This window comes from Phyllostomus discolor, chromosome 9 (genome assembly GCF_004126475.2).
Source record: "Phyllostomus discolor isolate MPI-MPIP mPhyDis1 chromosome 9, mPhyDis1.pri.v3, whole genome shotgun sequence".
Classification (NCBI taxonomy): Eukaryota; Metazoa; Chordata; class Mammalia; order Chiroptera; family Phyllostomidae; genus Phyllostomus; species Phyllostomus discolor.
In genome coordinates this window covers 89,056,520-89,073,708 of record NC_040911.2, presented here as the reverse complement: position 1 = coordinate 89,073,708, position 17,189 = coordinate 89,056,520, and the positions used below count along the sequence as shown (strand labels likewise).

Genomic DNA, 17,189 nt, shown 5'->3' with positions numbered 1-17,189 from the left:
TTTCTTCTACCTTTCCACCTTGTAACATAAATGCAGGATTCCATGTCTGCCTCTTTAGCCGGGCTGTGAGCTTACTCACCTCTCATTTTCACCTTATAATATAAAGTATTTCTCCCCAGCTGGGCTGTGACCTTGCTCACCTGTCATCTATAGCACCAAGCCTGGCACAAAGGAGAGGTTTAGTGGATTGCTTAATTAAAAAAAAAAAAAATGAATGAAGTCTCACTGACCTACCGCTAGGGCCCTTTTCCACAGAAATCAACTTTGTGACAATAGCGTGAAATAGAAGGGTTTGGTACCTCATTCAAGAAGTGATGACTTGTAACGGGGCTAGCACAGCAGGGTTACATCACCAAGGGTTTAGGTTACAGGTCATCGTGATAACCGGTGGCTGTCCCAGCTCTCTGGTATGTCCCATCTCTCTTGATAGGACCCAGCCTGTGTGCATATGGAGCCCTGGTCCACGACTGGGCTTCACACCCACAAAAGTCAAGGAGTTTGATCCTACATGTAGACTGAAGACTTGGGAGAGAGAGGGATGGCTGTTTTTGAAAGGAGGCTGATAGGTAGTAACTCTCTTGCTCTTTATTGAATGTCCACTTGCTAGAGACTATGTAGAAGATGCTCATGATCGTTATTCTTCACACAACTCAAGAAAGTTTTTTTTTTTTTAACTTTATTGATTTTTTAGAGAGAAGAGAAGGGAGGGAGAAAGAGAGGGAGAGAATCACCAATGTGAGAGAGAATCACCAATGGATTGGCTGCTTCTTGTATGCACCCCGGCTGGGGACCAAACAAGCAACCCAGGCATGTGCCCTGACCAGAAATTGAACCAGCGACACTTTGCTTTGCAGGACGATGCCCAACCAACTGAGCCACATCGGTCAGGACAAGAAAGGTTTTATCAGGTTTGTTGATTAAAGAGGAGCTCCAGCTCTAGAAAGAATAACTTGCCCGAGGCCACCAGCTAGTTTGGGGGTAGGGCTGGGAATGAAGCCAGGTGTGTCTGTCTGCAAAGACGACCCTCCATCCACGTCTGTGCCGCCTCTGATGTCAACCGAGACCACTGGAGCCACTCTGGCGCTGCAAGAAGCTCCAGAAGCAGGCCTAGGCTTAAACTCTGCTGCTGTCACTCATTTGCTGAAAGGTCTTTAGTAAATAAAAATGCCCTGATATTTATCTGTCAAAGATAGAAATGCCTAATTCATAAAGTAGGTCAGTTTGTATAGGTCGGTATTAGCAGATGCCCAATAAATGTGGGTTGGCCATTAACCTGTTTCCCCCGTCCTCCCTGCAAAAGAGAATTCCAGTTTCTTCCAGGGTGGCAAATACATCCTCTGTTTTACTGTCTTCCTCGTTGAAAAACAACTCGCTGTGTTCTACTTGGGAAAGAAAGGCCCGAGGGTAAACTCTTAATATGATGGAACCAGTTAGCAAACCAGATGTGGAACACTCAGACTCATCCCCTCGAGCCTGACGAGGAGCCCCCAAACCCAAACACACTGCTATTCCAGCAGCCCTGCGTTTTATCATCTGAGGTCAGGAACAAGATGAGCGGCTAGCTGGAGGGGCAGAAAAGGAATTGATCCAGAATCTGTTCAATTATAAGGTTTCAAATAGCAACAAAAGGCAACAGCAAGACATTTCCATCCTCGTTTAACATAAAGTGCCTGTTAATACATGACTCAATGCCATTTTTAAAATTAAATACGGTTCACTCTTCACTTGCTCATTGTTCTGACCACTATAACCAACTCTTTATGATTTTTAAGCTTGGGGAATACACGAAAAAGGGGAGAAATAGCTCTGAATTATCTGTTCACAGGTAATGTGGAGGGGAAGTGGGGACCCTGGTGAGTCTTCTCTGGGGAAGCTTTTCATCCTATGTTCCACAGAGGTGGGCTGGCACGTTTACAGTCCACACACTCTGTGGATGGCAGATTCAAGAAGGAAAGCATTTCTTCAAGCAAGTGCTTCTAAAATTACCAACAGAGTACAAAGACGAGGAACACAGATCGGAAATCCATCCTTGTCACAGTCACTACTATTAGTGAAGCAGGCACTGTGCTAAGCACTTTTTCTGTATCATTTCACTTAATCCCCACACACAGCACCCTTATGAGATAAGATTCCAATATTATTCCAATTTTACAATTGAGGAAATATAGGCTCAGAGAGGGTAAGCAACTTTCCCAAAGACACACACCTGGTAAACGGGAAGGACCAAGGCACCGAGACAAGTCTTGTCTTCCTCCAAATCCCATGTTCTGGACCACCCACATCACCACAATTGTTATACATGCCTTAGTGCTCACGGTCCTCTCTGCCGTTCCCATGACTGGTGTAAGCACGAAATACTACTTGTCTTTTAGGAAACACTCAGATGTCATTTCTTCTCTTAAGCCTTCCCAGGATCCCTAGAAGTCTGGGCTTCCACAGCTTCTGGCAGAACATTTAGTAGAGTACGATGTCTGGGTCGGCATTGAAATAATCACCTATAATAAACTAACTTATCGGTCCCCACACTATGTTAAACTTACACAACACTAATTCTCACAACACTTCAAAAGGGTGGTAATAATTCTGTTCTTATAGATGAATAAACAAACGTGCATTAAATATCACCAGGGGACAGATTCTATGGCCTTATGGGAGAACTACAAACTGGTTAACACGGTAAGAGTCCCTGAATTCCATAATGCTTTAACCATAGGCACGTGTCTCGATCTTGACTGAAAAGCCCCAGCAACTTTGGGGGGCTGCTGTAAGGCTCAAATATGATCGGCTGTGAAGACGCCCCTCCACATGCTGAAATGGGTAGTAACAAATGCACTGGTAGGCTGAAATTCCAGTGCCCTTTGTTTTAACCTGTGTCATCGTCTCCTTTCTCCCAGAAGTATCTTTTTCTCTAAGCCTTCCTATTTTCCTACACACTTTAATAATGAAGCACTCTGGTCTGATATGTCTTTGAACTTGCTAATAAGATGTTTTGCTAAATATCTGCAAAACTACTTTTCTCCCCCTTCCTTAAACTATAAATTCACTGAGGGCTGGGAGTGCCTCTCTGACTTGGTTGGCGGCATGCAGGAGGGATCTGAGAGGACAGGAGAACTGGGAGATGGAAAGAGACACACCTATTAAGGCTATAGTGACAGTTCAGGAGAGGTGATGAGGCAATGGAGAAGACTGATTCAAGATTTTTTCATAAGGTAGAATTCACAGGACTTAAGATCAATTACATGCTGGACAGTTAGAGCTAAGCAGGGTGCATTGATTTTTGCTGTGGGTGGTGGAGTGGCAAGCAGTGACATCTACCAGGATAAGGAACCAGAAGAGACTCGGGCAAGGAAGGAATGAGTATGGTTGTGCAAGAGTTGAGGGTGAGTATCTGATGGGGTTGTCTGCTGGCTAATCAGCTGTGCCGACTAGAGCAGGGGTGTCAAACTCATTTTCACCGGGTGCCACATCAGCCTTGAGGTTGCCTTCAAAGGGCAGAATGTAATTTTAGGACTGCATAAATGTAACTGCTCCTTGACTGCTAAGGAGTTGAAATTACATTCAGCCCTTTGAAGGCAACAGAGAGGCTGATGTGGCCCCCAGTGAAAATGAGTTTGCCATCCCTGGACTAGAGCTTGAGAAAGAAACAAGGCTGAAGATTTGGGAATTAATGGCAAAGAGACAGAAGTTACAGCTGCAGGTAGTAGAGATCACCTGAGAAAAGAGGGGAGGGGGAGAGAAGAGGGAAGGGAAGGAGGGAGGGAGGGCAGGGAAGACAGGAAAGACACTGCCAAGACATACAAAACTGGACATCTGAGGATCAGGCGGAGGGAAGGCACCTGGAGATGGAACACTAGGAAAGAATAGCTTCCTCCAGGACAGGAATTCTGTTTTCTTCCCTTTCTCCTTGGGACCTGCCACATACTAGGTCTTTGTTAAATTGTGAACATAGGTGGACCCGAACAATGCCATGTCATTTATTATAGTTCACCATGGAGACTTTAAGAATGTTTCTTTCTTGCCTGTGTTGATTAAACCCCCTTCTTTCCTGACTGCAGGGAGGTTTTGCCATCGCCCTCTCTAACCCTGGCGGGTGGTGGGAGCTCTGGCCTGTGCTTCCTCACCGTCAGGGGTCCAAGGAGCACCGGCAACTACACGCTTCCTGACATGCCCGGCCCACCGGAATCACCATCCTCTGCAGATGACAGCATGCTATTCTTTAAAGCACTAACCTGCTATCAACTGCTCTCATTGCTCGTAAGGTAAAACGTGTGCACATGCCCGGCATGCACCGCACACACCTACACACTGCTTGGCAGCTCAACCCCTTAAAGCTTGTAACAGCCTCCAGGGGAACCACGTTAAAACAGCGCAATTAACTAGAACTGCTACAAACTCAATAACTCACCTACCTAATGAAGCAATGTAAGAAAAATTGGGCCTATTTTAATAAGAATTTTAGAAAGAGACAAGAAGTAAAGGTCAAATGCCATTCCTGGATCCCTGCTCTTTTCTGCTCCCTTCCTATTCTGAAGCAGTTAATACCAAGGAGACAATATATACTGTGCTGTTCTTTACAAAACCAAGGAGGCAGCCAATCATGCTACTGCACACAAGGGCAAATTATTTCTTTCCAACCCATCCCCCAAGCGAAATGCCTCCCCTGATCTATTTCTGAAGGTTTTATTATGCAAACCTGAATGGATTTCAATTACAATAACTCTTTCCCTTCTCCACCCCAACTCACAAAAAAGGAACTAAATTACCAGCAATTCTAGGTTAGAAGGACAGTTTTTGCTTTTTCCTCCTCTCTAGTCACTTTAATGGAAAAGTTCTCCTCTCTCGACCCCTTTTGTTGGCTTTAGGAACACAGCTGCCTCTATGTCTCCCCGTTATTTAGCATAAATAAAACCCACACTCCTCCAGTCCTCCCCCAACCCAGGCATGCGCAGTCTGCCTGGCTTTCCCGGGACCTCTGGGAAGGACGGGTACGTGGGACTGAGCAGGGTGGGCAGCACTGGAGGCAGGTTTGGTCGGGAGAGCTTACACTTCTCAAGGTAACTGCTCTATTCTGGGATCTACGTGTGCTAAGCAGACATGCCATCTAGTCTCACTGTTTTTATGCGTGAGGCACCTGAGGATCAGAGAATTCAGGAATTTGCCCCAAATCACACGGTTGCTAGGCAGTGGATCCATCTGCACCGCAGTAGGCGATACTGCTGCCGTAGGATTCTGGGGAAGCTCCTGAGACATGATAAGGACTCAGACTGGACCAGGGTAAACTTAAAGGAGGCTGCTAACCCTGATACGTGACAAGACAGGGAGGCATGCAGGCGGCCATCAGGAGCTTCTGGAATGGCAACCTGATTCCCAGCCCATACTGCCTCATATGGAGTCGCCGCATTGCCAAAAGCAGCTGGCCACAGGGTGGTCTGACCTGTAAGGAAGTTCTATCCACCATATGGCTCTTAAGGACGTGGCCCTAAATGGGGGGGATGCTGCTGCCATAGACTCCAAGTCCGTGAGACAAAGTAAAATTCATGGCTAGCAACCCATTTGTTTTTGCTTCTAAACAAGCCGGGGGAAAGACCCCTCACCCCGGAGTGTGACTGACAACCATCAACATGAAGTCAACCGCACTGGCGTTAACATCGCAGGGCTCTGAGGAGAGTTCCGAACCCGTGTCTGTCCTTAACGAGCAGTCTTTCAGGAGAGCGGCCGCTTATTCACACTGTCACTGAACACTAACTGTGCGTCCGCCACATGCCAGGACTGGGCCGTGCCCTGGGACCCAGAGGTGGCAAGGCCGTTGGTTCCGTTATCTTAAAGGCTATGAAGGCAAAGTCTGGACACCAGAGCCCACTGAATAAGAGGCTCTATTCTAGTCCAGGGGCTCATGATAAGCCTCCCTGAGAAAGGGACAGCAAAACTAAGGAGCTGAAGGATGACTAAAAGGGAGCGGGCAGAGAAAGTTGTTACAGGTTGAAGAAAGAGCACGGTGGAAGCCTGGGGGCTGGGGTGAACTGGGCACATCTGTAAACACCCTGGAAGGTCTGAGGTGCTGCGCCCTAGCTTAGCACACAAGCTGGCCAGCACACGGAGTACGCCACAGGACGAGACAGGACAAAGAAACCTTGCATGGCGTGCCCTGCCCTGCTCTGCCTTCATTCCCATCCTACCTTCATGGCACGAGGTGTGCCCACAGCAGCTAGCGAGGAGGCCCAGAGCTGTATTTTCTCCTCGGGGGATCGCTTCTCTCTGGGTGCTGGTGTATTCTGGACGCAGGGCTCATCCTCACCAGCCATTACAGTCCACACACGCCTTCCAGGAGCTGTCTCACCAAGCCACTGCCCTCACTAATATAAGGTTATCAAATTCCTAATGCAGGTACTCTAGAGCAAATGTACTGTGACCAGCATGTGCTTGGGCACATTTTTCAGGAGGAAAACAGCTGCTCACTGAATCCGTCACTTCTCCTCTTCTCAGTACCACGCACAGAGCGAGAGCCAGCTAAGGGCTATTTTCCCCCTCTTTCTTTAAGCATGCTCGAGAGTGGAATACTACGCAGCAGAAAGAAAGGACTTCTTACCCTTCGTGACAGCATGGATGGATCTGGAGAGCATTATGCTAAGTGAACTAAGCCAAGCGGTGAAAGACAAAGACCATATGATCTCACCTATAAGTGGAACCTAACCAACAAAACAAACAAGCAAGCAAAATATAACCAGAGATACTGAAATAAAGAACAAACTGACAATAACCAGAGGGGAGGGAGGAGGAGCTAATGGGGAAAAGGGGGAAGAGTTGTCAAGGAACATGTATGCAGGACACATGACAAAGCCAAAGGGGGTTAGGATCGAGGGTGGCAGGTGGGGATGGGTGGGGCACGGCAGGGAGTGGTGGGCGAAAGTGGAGGCAATTGTACCTGAACGACAATTTTAAAAACAGAAAAAAAAAGCTGCAGCATCCAGTCTGTCGCTGGAACCCAGCAGGTGAGCCACAGCACAGTCCCTGTGGAGCGTGTGGGGTTACAGGACAAGGTTGTGACAGTAGGGCCCGTGTCTCAGAATCTTAGGTCACAGACAGCAGAGCTTCCAGTTCACTACTCTCCCTTCCTCGTTTTAGAGACCAGGAGGAAAAACACAGTCCGGAGAAGTTACAAAAAGGGTCTAAAGTCACAGCCAGTTAGCTGCAGGACCATAGCTTGCTTCATTTCTCAGCTAATTTCCTAAAAAACGACAAGGGTATCAGCATCTACTTCATTTAAGCCTAAATAAGATAGCTCTTAGCACGGCAATGCTAGGACTGTGGCCGGTTTTCAGGGAATGATGACTGTCTCCAAAATTTTACCTCCCAGATCTCCAGGACCACCCACTCCTCCTCCAACAGCCTCATTCTGCTGAATTTCTACTGAGAGAAGAAACAAGACCACGGGAGGGTCGTTGATGCCCGGTGAACACGTCTACGGCTGCTGATTGGTCAGCACCTGGTCTGAAGCGAACTGAACTCTCTGCTTGTTCGTAGGCGTCTAGTCCACACTTTTCGCACTGCCAGTTCCTCCCTTGCCAGACTTGCTGTTGCCTCTGGAGCGCTCATCTGATCAGAGGAGGTTTCAGTGGAGGCGGCCACTAAAGACAGTCACACCACCTTCCCTTTAGCCTTTCCAGGGGAAGGCAGTCAGCAAAGTCAATTTGAGAAGGGGAACTTTTAAAAAAAATCTTCACCCAAGGATATGTTTATTAATTTTAGAGAGAGAGGAAAGGGTGGGGGGAGAAGGAGGGAGTGAGAGGGAGAAGGAGAGACAGAGACAGAAACAGAGAGACTGAAGCATCGATATGAGAAAGACACATCGATCGGTTTGCCTCCCGCATGAGCCCTGACAGGGGATCAAACCCATGACCCAGGTATGTGCCCTGACCAGGGATTGAACTCACAACCGATTAGTTTATGGGATGATGCTCCGAACAAATGAGTCAGCCAGCCAGGGCTCAGAAGGAAAACTTTTATCTAGCAGGCCAAGGAATGCAAAACACTCCAAGGAATGTTTCAGATACCAACACCAATTCTATTACACGCACACACACACACACACACACACACACAAATTATCCAAATCATGGGATGAATGTTAACTTTTGACAAGACAACCAAATCAGCTCAAGTTCGCCTCCTCTGTTACACACACCAGCAACTCACACCCCTCCCTGCCCCATCCCCACGTTAAAATAACCATGTAAATTCCCTAGTACTGGTGTCTGGTAGCCTCCAGCAGAACTGTCAACGCTCGTAAATCCCCCGCCTTCCAGACTGCACGGTGGCCATTTCCTGGGGGGAGGGATGCAGCAGTCCACTAGACAATAGCAGGAAGAGATTGGCCTGCAGTAACTGCTCTGGTTACAGCATCGCAATTCATGGCAGCATTTTGCTGGGAGTATGCACCATCAGGGAGGAGAAACATAAAAAGGGGAATCTGGGCTGTAAATAGTTTATTTCGGCAATTCCTGATGTTAGCTGAATCATACTTTAATACAGAAATACATGAAAGTACCACTCCGGAGGTGACATGTGGTGCCATCTCATTACTCTTTTCAAAAGGGTCTTCCATCAGAGAGACACCTTGCCACAAATTACAGTGCAGAAAACAAAACCCTCACGCACAGACGTATTAACAGGCCAGAAGGAAATGGAGCCACCAGGATTCAAGTGAGCGGAGCGCCAGTGCAACACAGGCCATCAGTGACTCGGGGTCTCTGGGCTGCTTTTCCACGCACAGAAAATAAAAAGGTAGGAAAGAGAAAGGTAGCACTCCTCAGCGTAAGAGTCTACTACCCCTCAGACGCGGGTCAGAGTTTTTCGGGGCAGCTCTCGTTCCCACCATTTCTCCCAGCGCGCCTCCATTAGGCCGTGTTTCCCAGGGAATCCTACCTTCATGTTCCTTCTCAGTGGTCCCCACTTTCTTGATCTTCCTGGGAGATTTCATAAAGAGGGGAAAGATGGTGCGTAGGCCAAGAATGTCAACAAACTTATGGCAGTTGTCCGTGCCCTCGGGTCCAATCATGGCGTGGTCCAGCACTTTCAGGGCACTGCTCCGCGAGATCTTCTTTTCTCTGGGAACAAAAGGGGTTTCACATAAGGTATTTCATAGGGATGTTCTAGCCTTTTTTAAAAGTGTATTTAGTACAGTACTTACTATAATGGGAAAAAATAGAGAAAAAAAAAACAATTTAAATGTCCACCAATGAGAAAATTATTACATTATGGTATATCTACATGGAATACTATACACTTGTGAACAATTAGGCGAGTCTGTGATAATACGAACAACTTTTCAAGGTCAGAATAATAAACATAAAAGATAACACATTCATAATTCTATATGAAGCCATTACCTCAATTATATGAAAAATGTGCATTAAACCTGGCAAAAAATGGATCGAACTGCTTACACGGGTTATTTCAAGGTGGTGAAATTATGGATTGCCTATTATCTGTCTTTCTTTCTAACAGCTTTATCAATATATAATTCACATACCATACAATTCAGCCATTCAAAAATGTACAGTTGGCCCTGGCTGGTGTGGCTCAGTGGATTGAACACCAGCCTGTGAACCAAAGGGTTGCCAGCTTGAGTCCCAATCAGGGCACATGCCTGGGTTGCCGGCCAGGTCCCTAGTAGGGGCCGCATGAGAGGCAACCACACATTGATGTTTCTCTCCCTCTTTCTCCCTCCCTTCCCCTTTCTCTAAAACTATATAAATAAAATCTTTAAAAAAAACTGAATGGAAGTGGTGAAGATGGATATCCTTGTCTTGTTGCTGATCTTAGGGTAAAACATTTAGTCTTCCACCATTAAGTATGATATTAGCTGTAGATTGTTTTTAGATGCTTTATATCAAAGGATGAAGAAGTTCCCTTCTATTCCTAGTTTAAGTATTTTTTATCATGAAAAGAGTTGGATTTTGTCAAGTGCTTTTTCTGCATCTTATTATTCCTTTTTTTCTACTTTTCAGTGTTTTTCATTTTTCCAGAATGAATGTTTAATACTTTTTAGAATTAGAAAAGATAAACTATTTTCAAGAAAACACAAAGGAGATTTTCCCTCTCGAATCCATAGGTCACAGAATAATCCTGCCACTGGCTACTACTCCTGAGGATACTTCTGAAAGGAGTATCATTTTCTGTAACCTACACTGTTTTCTTTAACACTCTGTGAGGTAGAGAGGCACAAGCCAGTCATCTCATATTGTAGCATAGCTGCTGAATCAACCAACCAAGCCAATATTCACTGTCTGCTGAGCACTTAGTATTGTGGTAGGCAAAACAGAAAACAAAACTGAAAATGTGTCTTCTGCTTTCAAAACCATTTAATCTATTCAAGTAGACTAAACATGAAATAACCAGGGAAAAGTATAAGCCAGCATATAACCCCCCCACATATTATTTAATCTATAAATATTTAATAGATACGTCTTTTGTGAATAGGACATATCAAGTCTCAGTTCTAATGGAGCTCAATTCTAAGTGCAGGAGACACATGGACAATCAAGACACTTGACCGTGGTTAAGCGTCATGGACACAGAGCAATGTGAAAGAATGACTGGGGAGAATACTTTAGGTGAGGTAACTGAGGAAGGCCTCTTTAGGGGTAACATTTGCATTGAGATCTAAGTGACGTGGTGACGTAGATGGATTGGTCATGCACATTTTAGGGGCAAACGGTAAGAGCAGAAGGAAGAGCCAAGTACAAAGGCTCTAAGGTGAAGATGAGCTGGCATGGTCAAAACACAGACAAACGCCTGGCATGTCGGAAGCGGCCCAGGAGCAGTGTTTGGCTTAGACCCGAGGCGGAAACAAGGGCTGTATCGAAGGCCCTGCCTCCTAGTCTTGTAGGACACAGTAAGGCCTCCAGCTAAACAACTGATTCTAGGAGTTAAGGAAATACAATTCAACATGTTTGTTCCGAGACTATTACGTGTTAGTTACTTTAGAGTGAGAGAGAGAAACATATATGTATTTGGTGGAGTATGGGAAAAGACAGATACATATGTAAAAATTTGAAAGGAGGTGAGAAAGTAAGAGGGGTGAGTATAGGCTACTCATTAGCAAATCTTGGACAAGAGAGTCCATCAGTGTGAGAAAAAAGCCAGGCTAAGATTTTTTAAATTATTATTTTTAATAATATGGACAATTTAATAATATTTTTAGGATTTCAAAAAGTCAATGGTAATGAGGAGATTCAAAATTTAAAAAAAAAAGGGAGAACTAACAGATGGAGCGAGGTGATTGTCGGGCAATGGAAGGCAAGGCTGATCAAGGAGGTGGAGAGGCGTACTGGTTGTTATATCGATGTTTCTCTCCTCTCTTTCTCCTCCCTCCCCCTCTCTAAAAATAAATAAAATCTTTGTTTTTTAAAAAAGGTGGTGACAACATAACCCAAAGCCCTTCATCCAACTTCCTACATGAAAGCTGAAGAAAAAGAATCAGAAACACCCTTTTGAACAGTGTTTTGTGGAGGACACACTATTAAAACGCTGCACTATCCAAGCGCTAAGAACGACAAGGCATGCGATCCTGGGTCCGACTAGCCGGCCAGGATCGGGGCCCAGGGAGCGAAGGGGAGGAGCGTAGGTACAAAGCTTGCCAACAGTACCGCTAGGCGCACGACCACCCCTGTTTACCGGAGACTGTTTCATTTTTAGCGTTGAAAGTAGCACATCCTAGGAAACCCCTCAGTTCTGGCTAAACAGAGACAGCTGCTCATCCCACTTGCTGCCAACCTCAAACACCAAGGATGTATTGTGAATATTCCTACCCTAGTCCCCTTACTGTGGGATCAAACGATCCACAAATACTCACATATGACATTACTCACATACAACATTCAATCCAGCTGCTAAGTTAAAAAAAAAAAAAAGGCCACTGCTGAGCACGTCTTCGTGCAACATGCTCTACGTTAGCTGGGAAAAACCACAGGCTCCCTGTCTTCAGGCGACTGAAGGACAGGTGAATAACAAACTTCAGAAGCTTGAAGCATTGAAAGTGAAGACCGAGGAGGTGAGAAGTGGAGATAATTAACTTTACCCTGGAGAAGTCAGTGTGGGTGTGTCAAGTGGAAGGTGGTGTCTGAGCTGCGTCTGAAGAAAAGACCTGCCAGGCAGAGAAGAGAGTGCGACAACACGAGAGGCAGTGGTGGGGAAACAGCAAGCAAGTGCGAAGGCCCAGGAGGCCGGTGACAGCGTGCCATCCGAGGGAACTAGGAGCTGTTCTGAAGCCGGTGGTGGCAGATGACTGAGGAGAGGTGGGCAAGGACAGGCCGCAGCTGGCCCCAGATTGGCTGCCAGGTGACCTGGACTCCGGGCCACAGATGTCAAGATGCCATGCCGAAAGGAGGTGCTAGGTGGATACACCTCAGATAGCTCAGTGTGGCAGCGGTGTGATGGGGGGTCACAGAGCTTTGGGTAGGGAGGACAGTGACGACAGTGTGAATGAAAAATGACAAAGGGCTCTGACTATGGTGGTGGTATGAAAAAGGCATATTTGTGAGACATAAAGTCTTAAATATCAGGGGCAGGGTAACCAGGGCTCCAAATTCAGCAGGCAAGGTTTCTGCATCAAGATAAAATGCTAACAGGAAACTAGAGGGAAAATATATACTTGCTTCTACTTCTGCAGGGTTTAAGCAACCTACGCTGCAAACTTGGATTTACAGAGGCATGCCTAGGGCAGACAGGCACGTGAGCGGAAATTAGGGAGCTGAGATAAACACATCCTCGCTGTTTAGACACTCAGGAAAAAGCGTCTTGGCGCGAACGACGGCCACGGAACTCGCGCCTTCAGTTACCATGCAGCAGGCATTCCAACCGCCGCACAGAAACCGTGGGCTTGTTGGAAATCCTGAAGGCAAAGAACGCTGGTTTAGCCCAGTCTTTTTTTCCTGCCTAAGCAAATCCGACAAACAAAAGGTTTAAAAGTAAAACCCTTCTTCGGGTAGGCAGTGTAAGATGCGTTTAAAGGGGGGCAGTAATTGCATATTGATCACCATTTAGGCAAGCCGCATGGAGGTGAACTTTGGAATATTCAACGGGCTTAAATTCAGGCTTTTAGCAATCAATAGCTGACTTTCTTGGGCTGACGTTATTTGAAATATTTATTCTACTGCAGGACAAGTAGTTTATCTTAGTCTTGTCTGGGTTCATCGGGTTGTCGATCACGCTAGGACCAGCGTGGAGGCAAAAGCCTCCACATCAGTGGGTGGTTGTGGGAAATGACTGGGAGTTTCTGCTCCCTGTTCTGCTAAAACGAACCCGAACCTTCTGAGGAGGAGGAGGGGTGAGGGAAGGTAAGTCTCCATTCTTGTTTTAATTAGCTTATTCTTTATTATACAAAAACATTTTTGCAATGAACATGCATTCGGAGTGTAATTTTCTGTTCATTTGTTGTTTCATCAAATATTTATGAGGTACCTAACAGGTGCCGGATATTAAGTTGGGGAGGTAGCAACAGGCACAGCTCATGCTTCTGAGGAGCTCGTTTCACAGGGGAGACGGTATGCAGAAAACGGATAGGCTGAGAGTAGCCAAGCACCACGCCACGGGGAGGTGTACAAAAAGCAGAATGTGAACACAGGAAAGGGGCCGACAGTGTCTGGGTTGGGGGACCTCGCAAGGAGATGATGCATGAACCAAGCGTCACTGAAGGTCTTTCCTGTACAAGCGAAAAGGGAGAGGGTGTTTCAAGCAGAAGGAAACAATAGCACATGCAAAGACATGAGCAGCGTGGAACATCCAGGGAAGTGATGCAGGGTAGCATTACAAGAGAAAGGGTAAGAGGGGCAGCGGCAAAGCAGGGAGCACGCTCATCTTGAGTACTAGAAAGATTACACTTGCCACAGTGGCATGGACAGTATCGGGGGCAAGGGGATATGGGGAAGCAAAAGAAAGAAAAGATCTATGAAGGGCAGAGAGACTGGTAGAAAAGGCAGAGTAGTAGCAGACTAGGGGTAAAAAGGTTTAAGTTCATACTGAACCTGAGGTGCCTGTGAGACCTGGCAGTAATGCCCAACTTAGACTTACACGTCTGAAGTCCAGAAATGAGATTATAAACAGGGGGAAATTGGGAAGAATCATTAAATCTATGGGAAGTAACCATGAATCAATGGTTTGAAGAAAACTACCTCGAGAGGGTGCAGAAAGTAAGCACAAGAGAGATGGAACCCTGGAGGAAACTTATTCAAAACAAGGAAGAGTCAAGGCATTCCCTCCCTGGCCAAAAGAGACCGAGGAAGGAAAAAAAAGTGACAGGCATTCTTTAAAAGATACTGTGAGCCATAAACTAATCCTGGCTAGAAACCTGAGTATGGTATGTAAGATCAGTTTTGCTTGCTGTACAAAGTAAGCGATAAAGTTCACTTCCTTTTTAGCTTCCAAAATATAAGATCACTTTCTAGGATCCAGCATTTCTACGAATTAGAAGGTTAAACCAATACAGCCAAGTTCATAGTTGCTCTCAGACCACAGTGCCAACGAACACAGGAGTTCCGGGAGATGCTACGGGGCATTCCATCAGTAGAACTGAATGACGGTGGTCTTCATGTTGCTAGACATGTTTTTTGAATGTTCAATTTCTATTTGCATCCATTTTTCATAAACAATGGTATCAACAACTACTTAACTACCTATGCCAGGAAACAAAACAATGTATAAAAACAAAGGTTAAAATTTTTGTTTCCAACACCGGCGTGGGCTAGATGTGCAGAGAAGCCACTCAGAGCATGGCTGGGCTGCCAATAAAGTAAGACAAACAACCAGTCATCAAAAATCCAGAACTCCAGAGAGCACAGGTTGGCAAACTTTATGAAAAAGGCCAGACACAAAAGTATTTTAGGCTTCACAGGCCCCATGTGGTCTCTGTGGCATCTTTTTCTTTGCATGTGTGAACACACACACACACCATCTATACATATACACAGGGGTGCGTAAAAGTAGGTTTATAGTTGTGGTAAAAATAAATAATAATAAATAATAATACAAGAATGAACTCTGTTTTGAGTTTTCACAGCTGTAAACTTACATTTGCCCACCCCATATATAAACAAAAACACTCTTAAGATATAAAAGCCATTCTTAGCTTCTTGCTGGCCACAGAGAACAGGCCTCGGTCAGACCTGGCCCACAGGCCTCAGCTGCCAATCCCGCATACAGAGGACCAACAAAGCCCAAATCTGGTTCTCTGAAAAGACCAATCAGATTGAAAAATCTCTACCAAGAGACAAGAGAGATCAAGGGGAAAAAAAGGAACAAATAACTTAAAATAAAAATGAACAGAAGGAGAGAAACTACAGACAGAGTGGAAACTAAGAACAACAGAACATAAGGGATAATTTTATGCCTAAAACCTAGAAAACAGGTGAGATGGACAAATTCCTAGAGAGATATATATATATTTCCCCAATTGACTCAAGAAAAATAAAAAATAAAATCTAAATGGGACTATAATCACTCAAAAAACAGAATCAGTAGTTAAAAATCTTCTCTCAAAGAAAATTCACTATTAAGTTCTACCAAACATTCAAGAGGGAAATAATTCCAATTTTAACCCAAACTCCTACAGAAAATAGAAGAATAAGGAACACTATTCAACTTTGTTGAATAAAGCTATCAAAGACACAAACAAAACTTCTGATACCAAAACCTTTCTGAGAAAGAGTAAAATTACAAGCCAATCTCATGCATATAGATGTGAAATTCATAAATAAAATATGGAACCCTACAAACATATAAAAAGAAGGAATTCGAGGTCAATTCAACAGCAGAAAATCCATTAATGCAATTTTCACTAGACTTTCATTTTAAAAACATCTTAATAAATGCAGGAAGAACATTTGATCAAATGATTGATCAAATCTGTGACATAAGAAAAAAATTTTCTTAATCTGATAAATGCTGCCTTAAAAAATTCAATGCAAATATTATACTCCACGGTAAAACGCATTCCCTGGGAAAGACTAGTTTGCCCATTACCAGTCCTCCTATTCAATACTGCACTAGAAGTCAGATTTGTAAATCTGTCAGAGCTAGTAAAATTTAAACATATGCACACACAAATTAACAAATCATTAAAATGAAATGTCACAAAAAATAATCCTGTTCCCAACTATTAACTTCTACTACCTAAAAGAGGCATATACCCGTGGTTTGCTACTAAGAGTTTAACAACTAGCTCTCCTGGAAAAAAGTGCTGACATGCTCTGTGCCAATTCACATGGAGCAAACACGCCCACCACAGCTCACGTCACTAAACACGGTGTTGGAAGAGATGTGTGCATCAGCCCTCATGAGCCTATGCGAGCCAGCCCAAGCAAATCACTGCTCATACATCCCTCCTCCCACTGCAGACATCAGGCTTGGTCATGTGACTTTTTATTGTCAATAAAATGTGGCTGTCAGTATTATGTGTGTTTTCAGAGGAGACGTTTTAAGGCTTATCGAATCATTCAGCCTTTCCTCCTGCCATCAGAGGCATGTCCCATTCAACACTGCTCCTTCGGCCTGAATTCCAAAATCAGATATGACGCAGAGCTTCAGATGCCCAGTGATGGGCGTACCAGGAGTAAATGGTAAATATTTGTCATTGAAAGACCTTCAGTTGTAGGGGTAGTTATCACAATAAAACGTGACCGACATGTTACATAGCAAAGTTACTTAATAAAGAATCAATACACAAAAGTTAGTTGCATTGCCATCTACCAGCAATAAATAGTAAGAAAATGTAGTTTAGAAAGTATTTTAAAAAATATATTAATATACTGTTGGACTTCCACTTTGAGCCTAATGGATTTTTATCCCCATCCAAGCCTAAAACAAACAAACGAAAGGACGAAACATATTGTACAAAACAGTAGTTTTCAGATAACTGCCATCACGCAGCACAACACAGTGACCCCAGAGAGGGGAACACATGCAAGGGGCCCCTTCGGCTGCTCTGGAGAGCGTCTAGACCTCAGAGAAGGGCGCAGGCACACGGGGGAGTCCAGGGAGACCCGTGCAGCTGGATGCACGGCGCAGGGCACCAGCACCGAGAGCTGCACAGAGGTCCCCGCTGAGGCTTCAGCTGAGTACTGATCAGAGCACACATGTGGGAAGAACATGCATCATGAACCATGGACAGAAACAACAATATGGGGACAGTCGGG

At 45.0% G+C, this 17,189-nt stretch overlaps 1 protein-coding gene across 2 annotated transcripts in view; it reads right to left on the bottom strand.

Moving 5' to 3' along the window:
- The window catches only part of CTNNBL1 (catenin beta like 1), a 151,871-nt gene that overhangs the window by 47,331 nt on the left and 87,351 nt on the right, over window positions 1-17,189 (bottom strand). For both annotated transcript variants that reach the window (XM_028524505.2, XM_036009813.1), the window contains exon 11: window positions 8,923-9,104. In XM_028524505.2, the coding sequence (XP_028380306.1) occupies window positions 8,923-9,104 (182 nt within the window). The remainder of the gene's footprint in view (window positions 1-8,922; window positions 9,105-17,189) is intronic.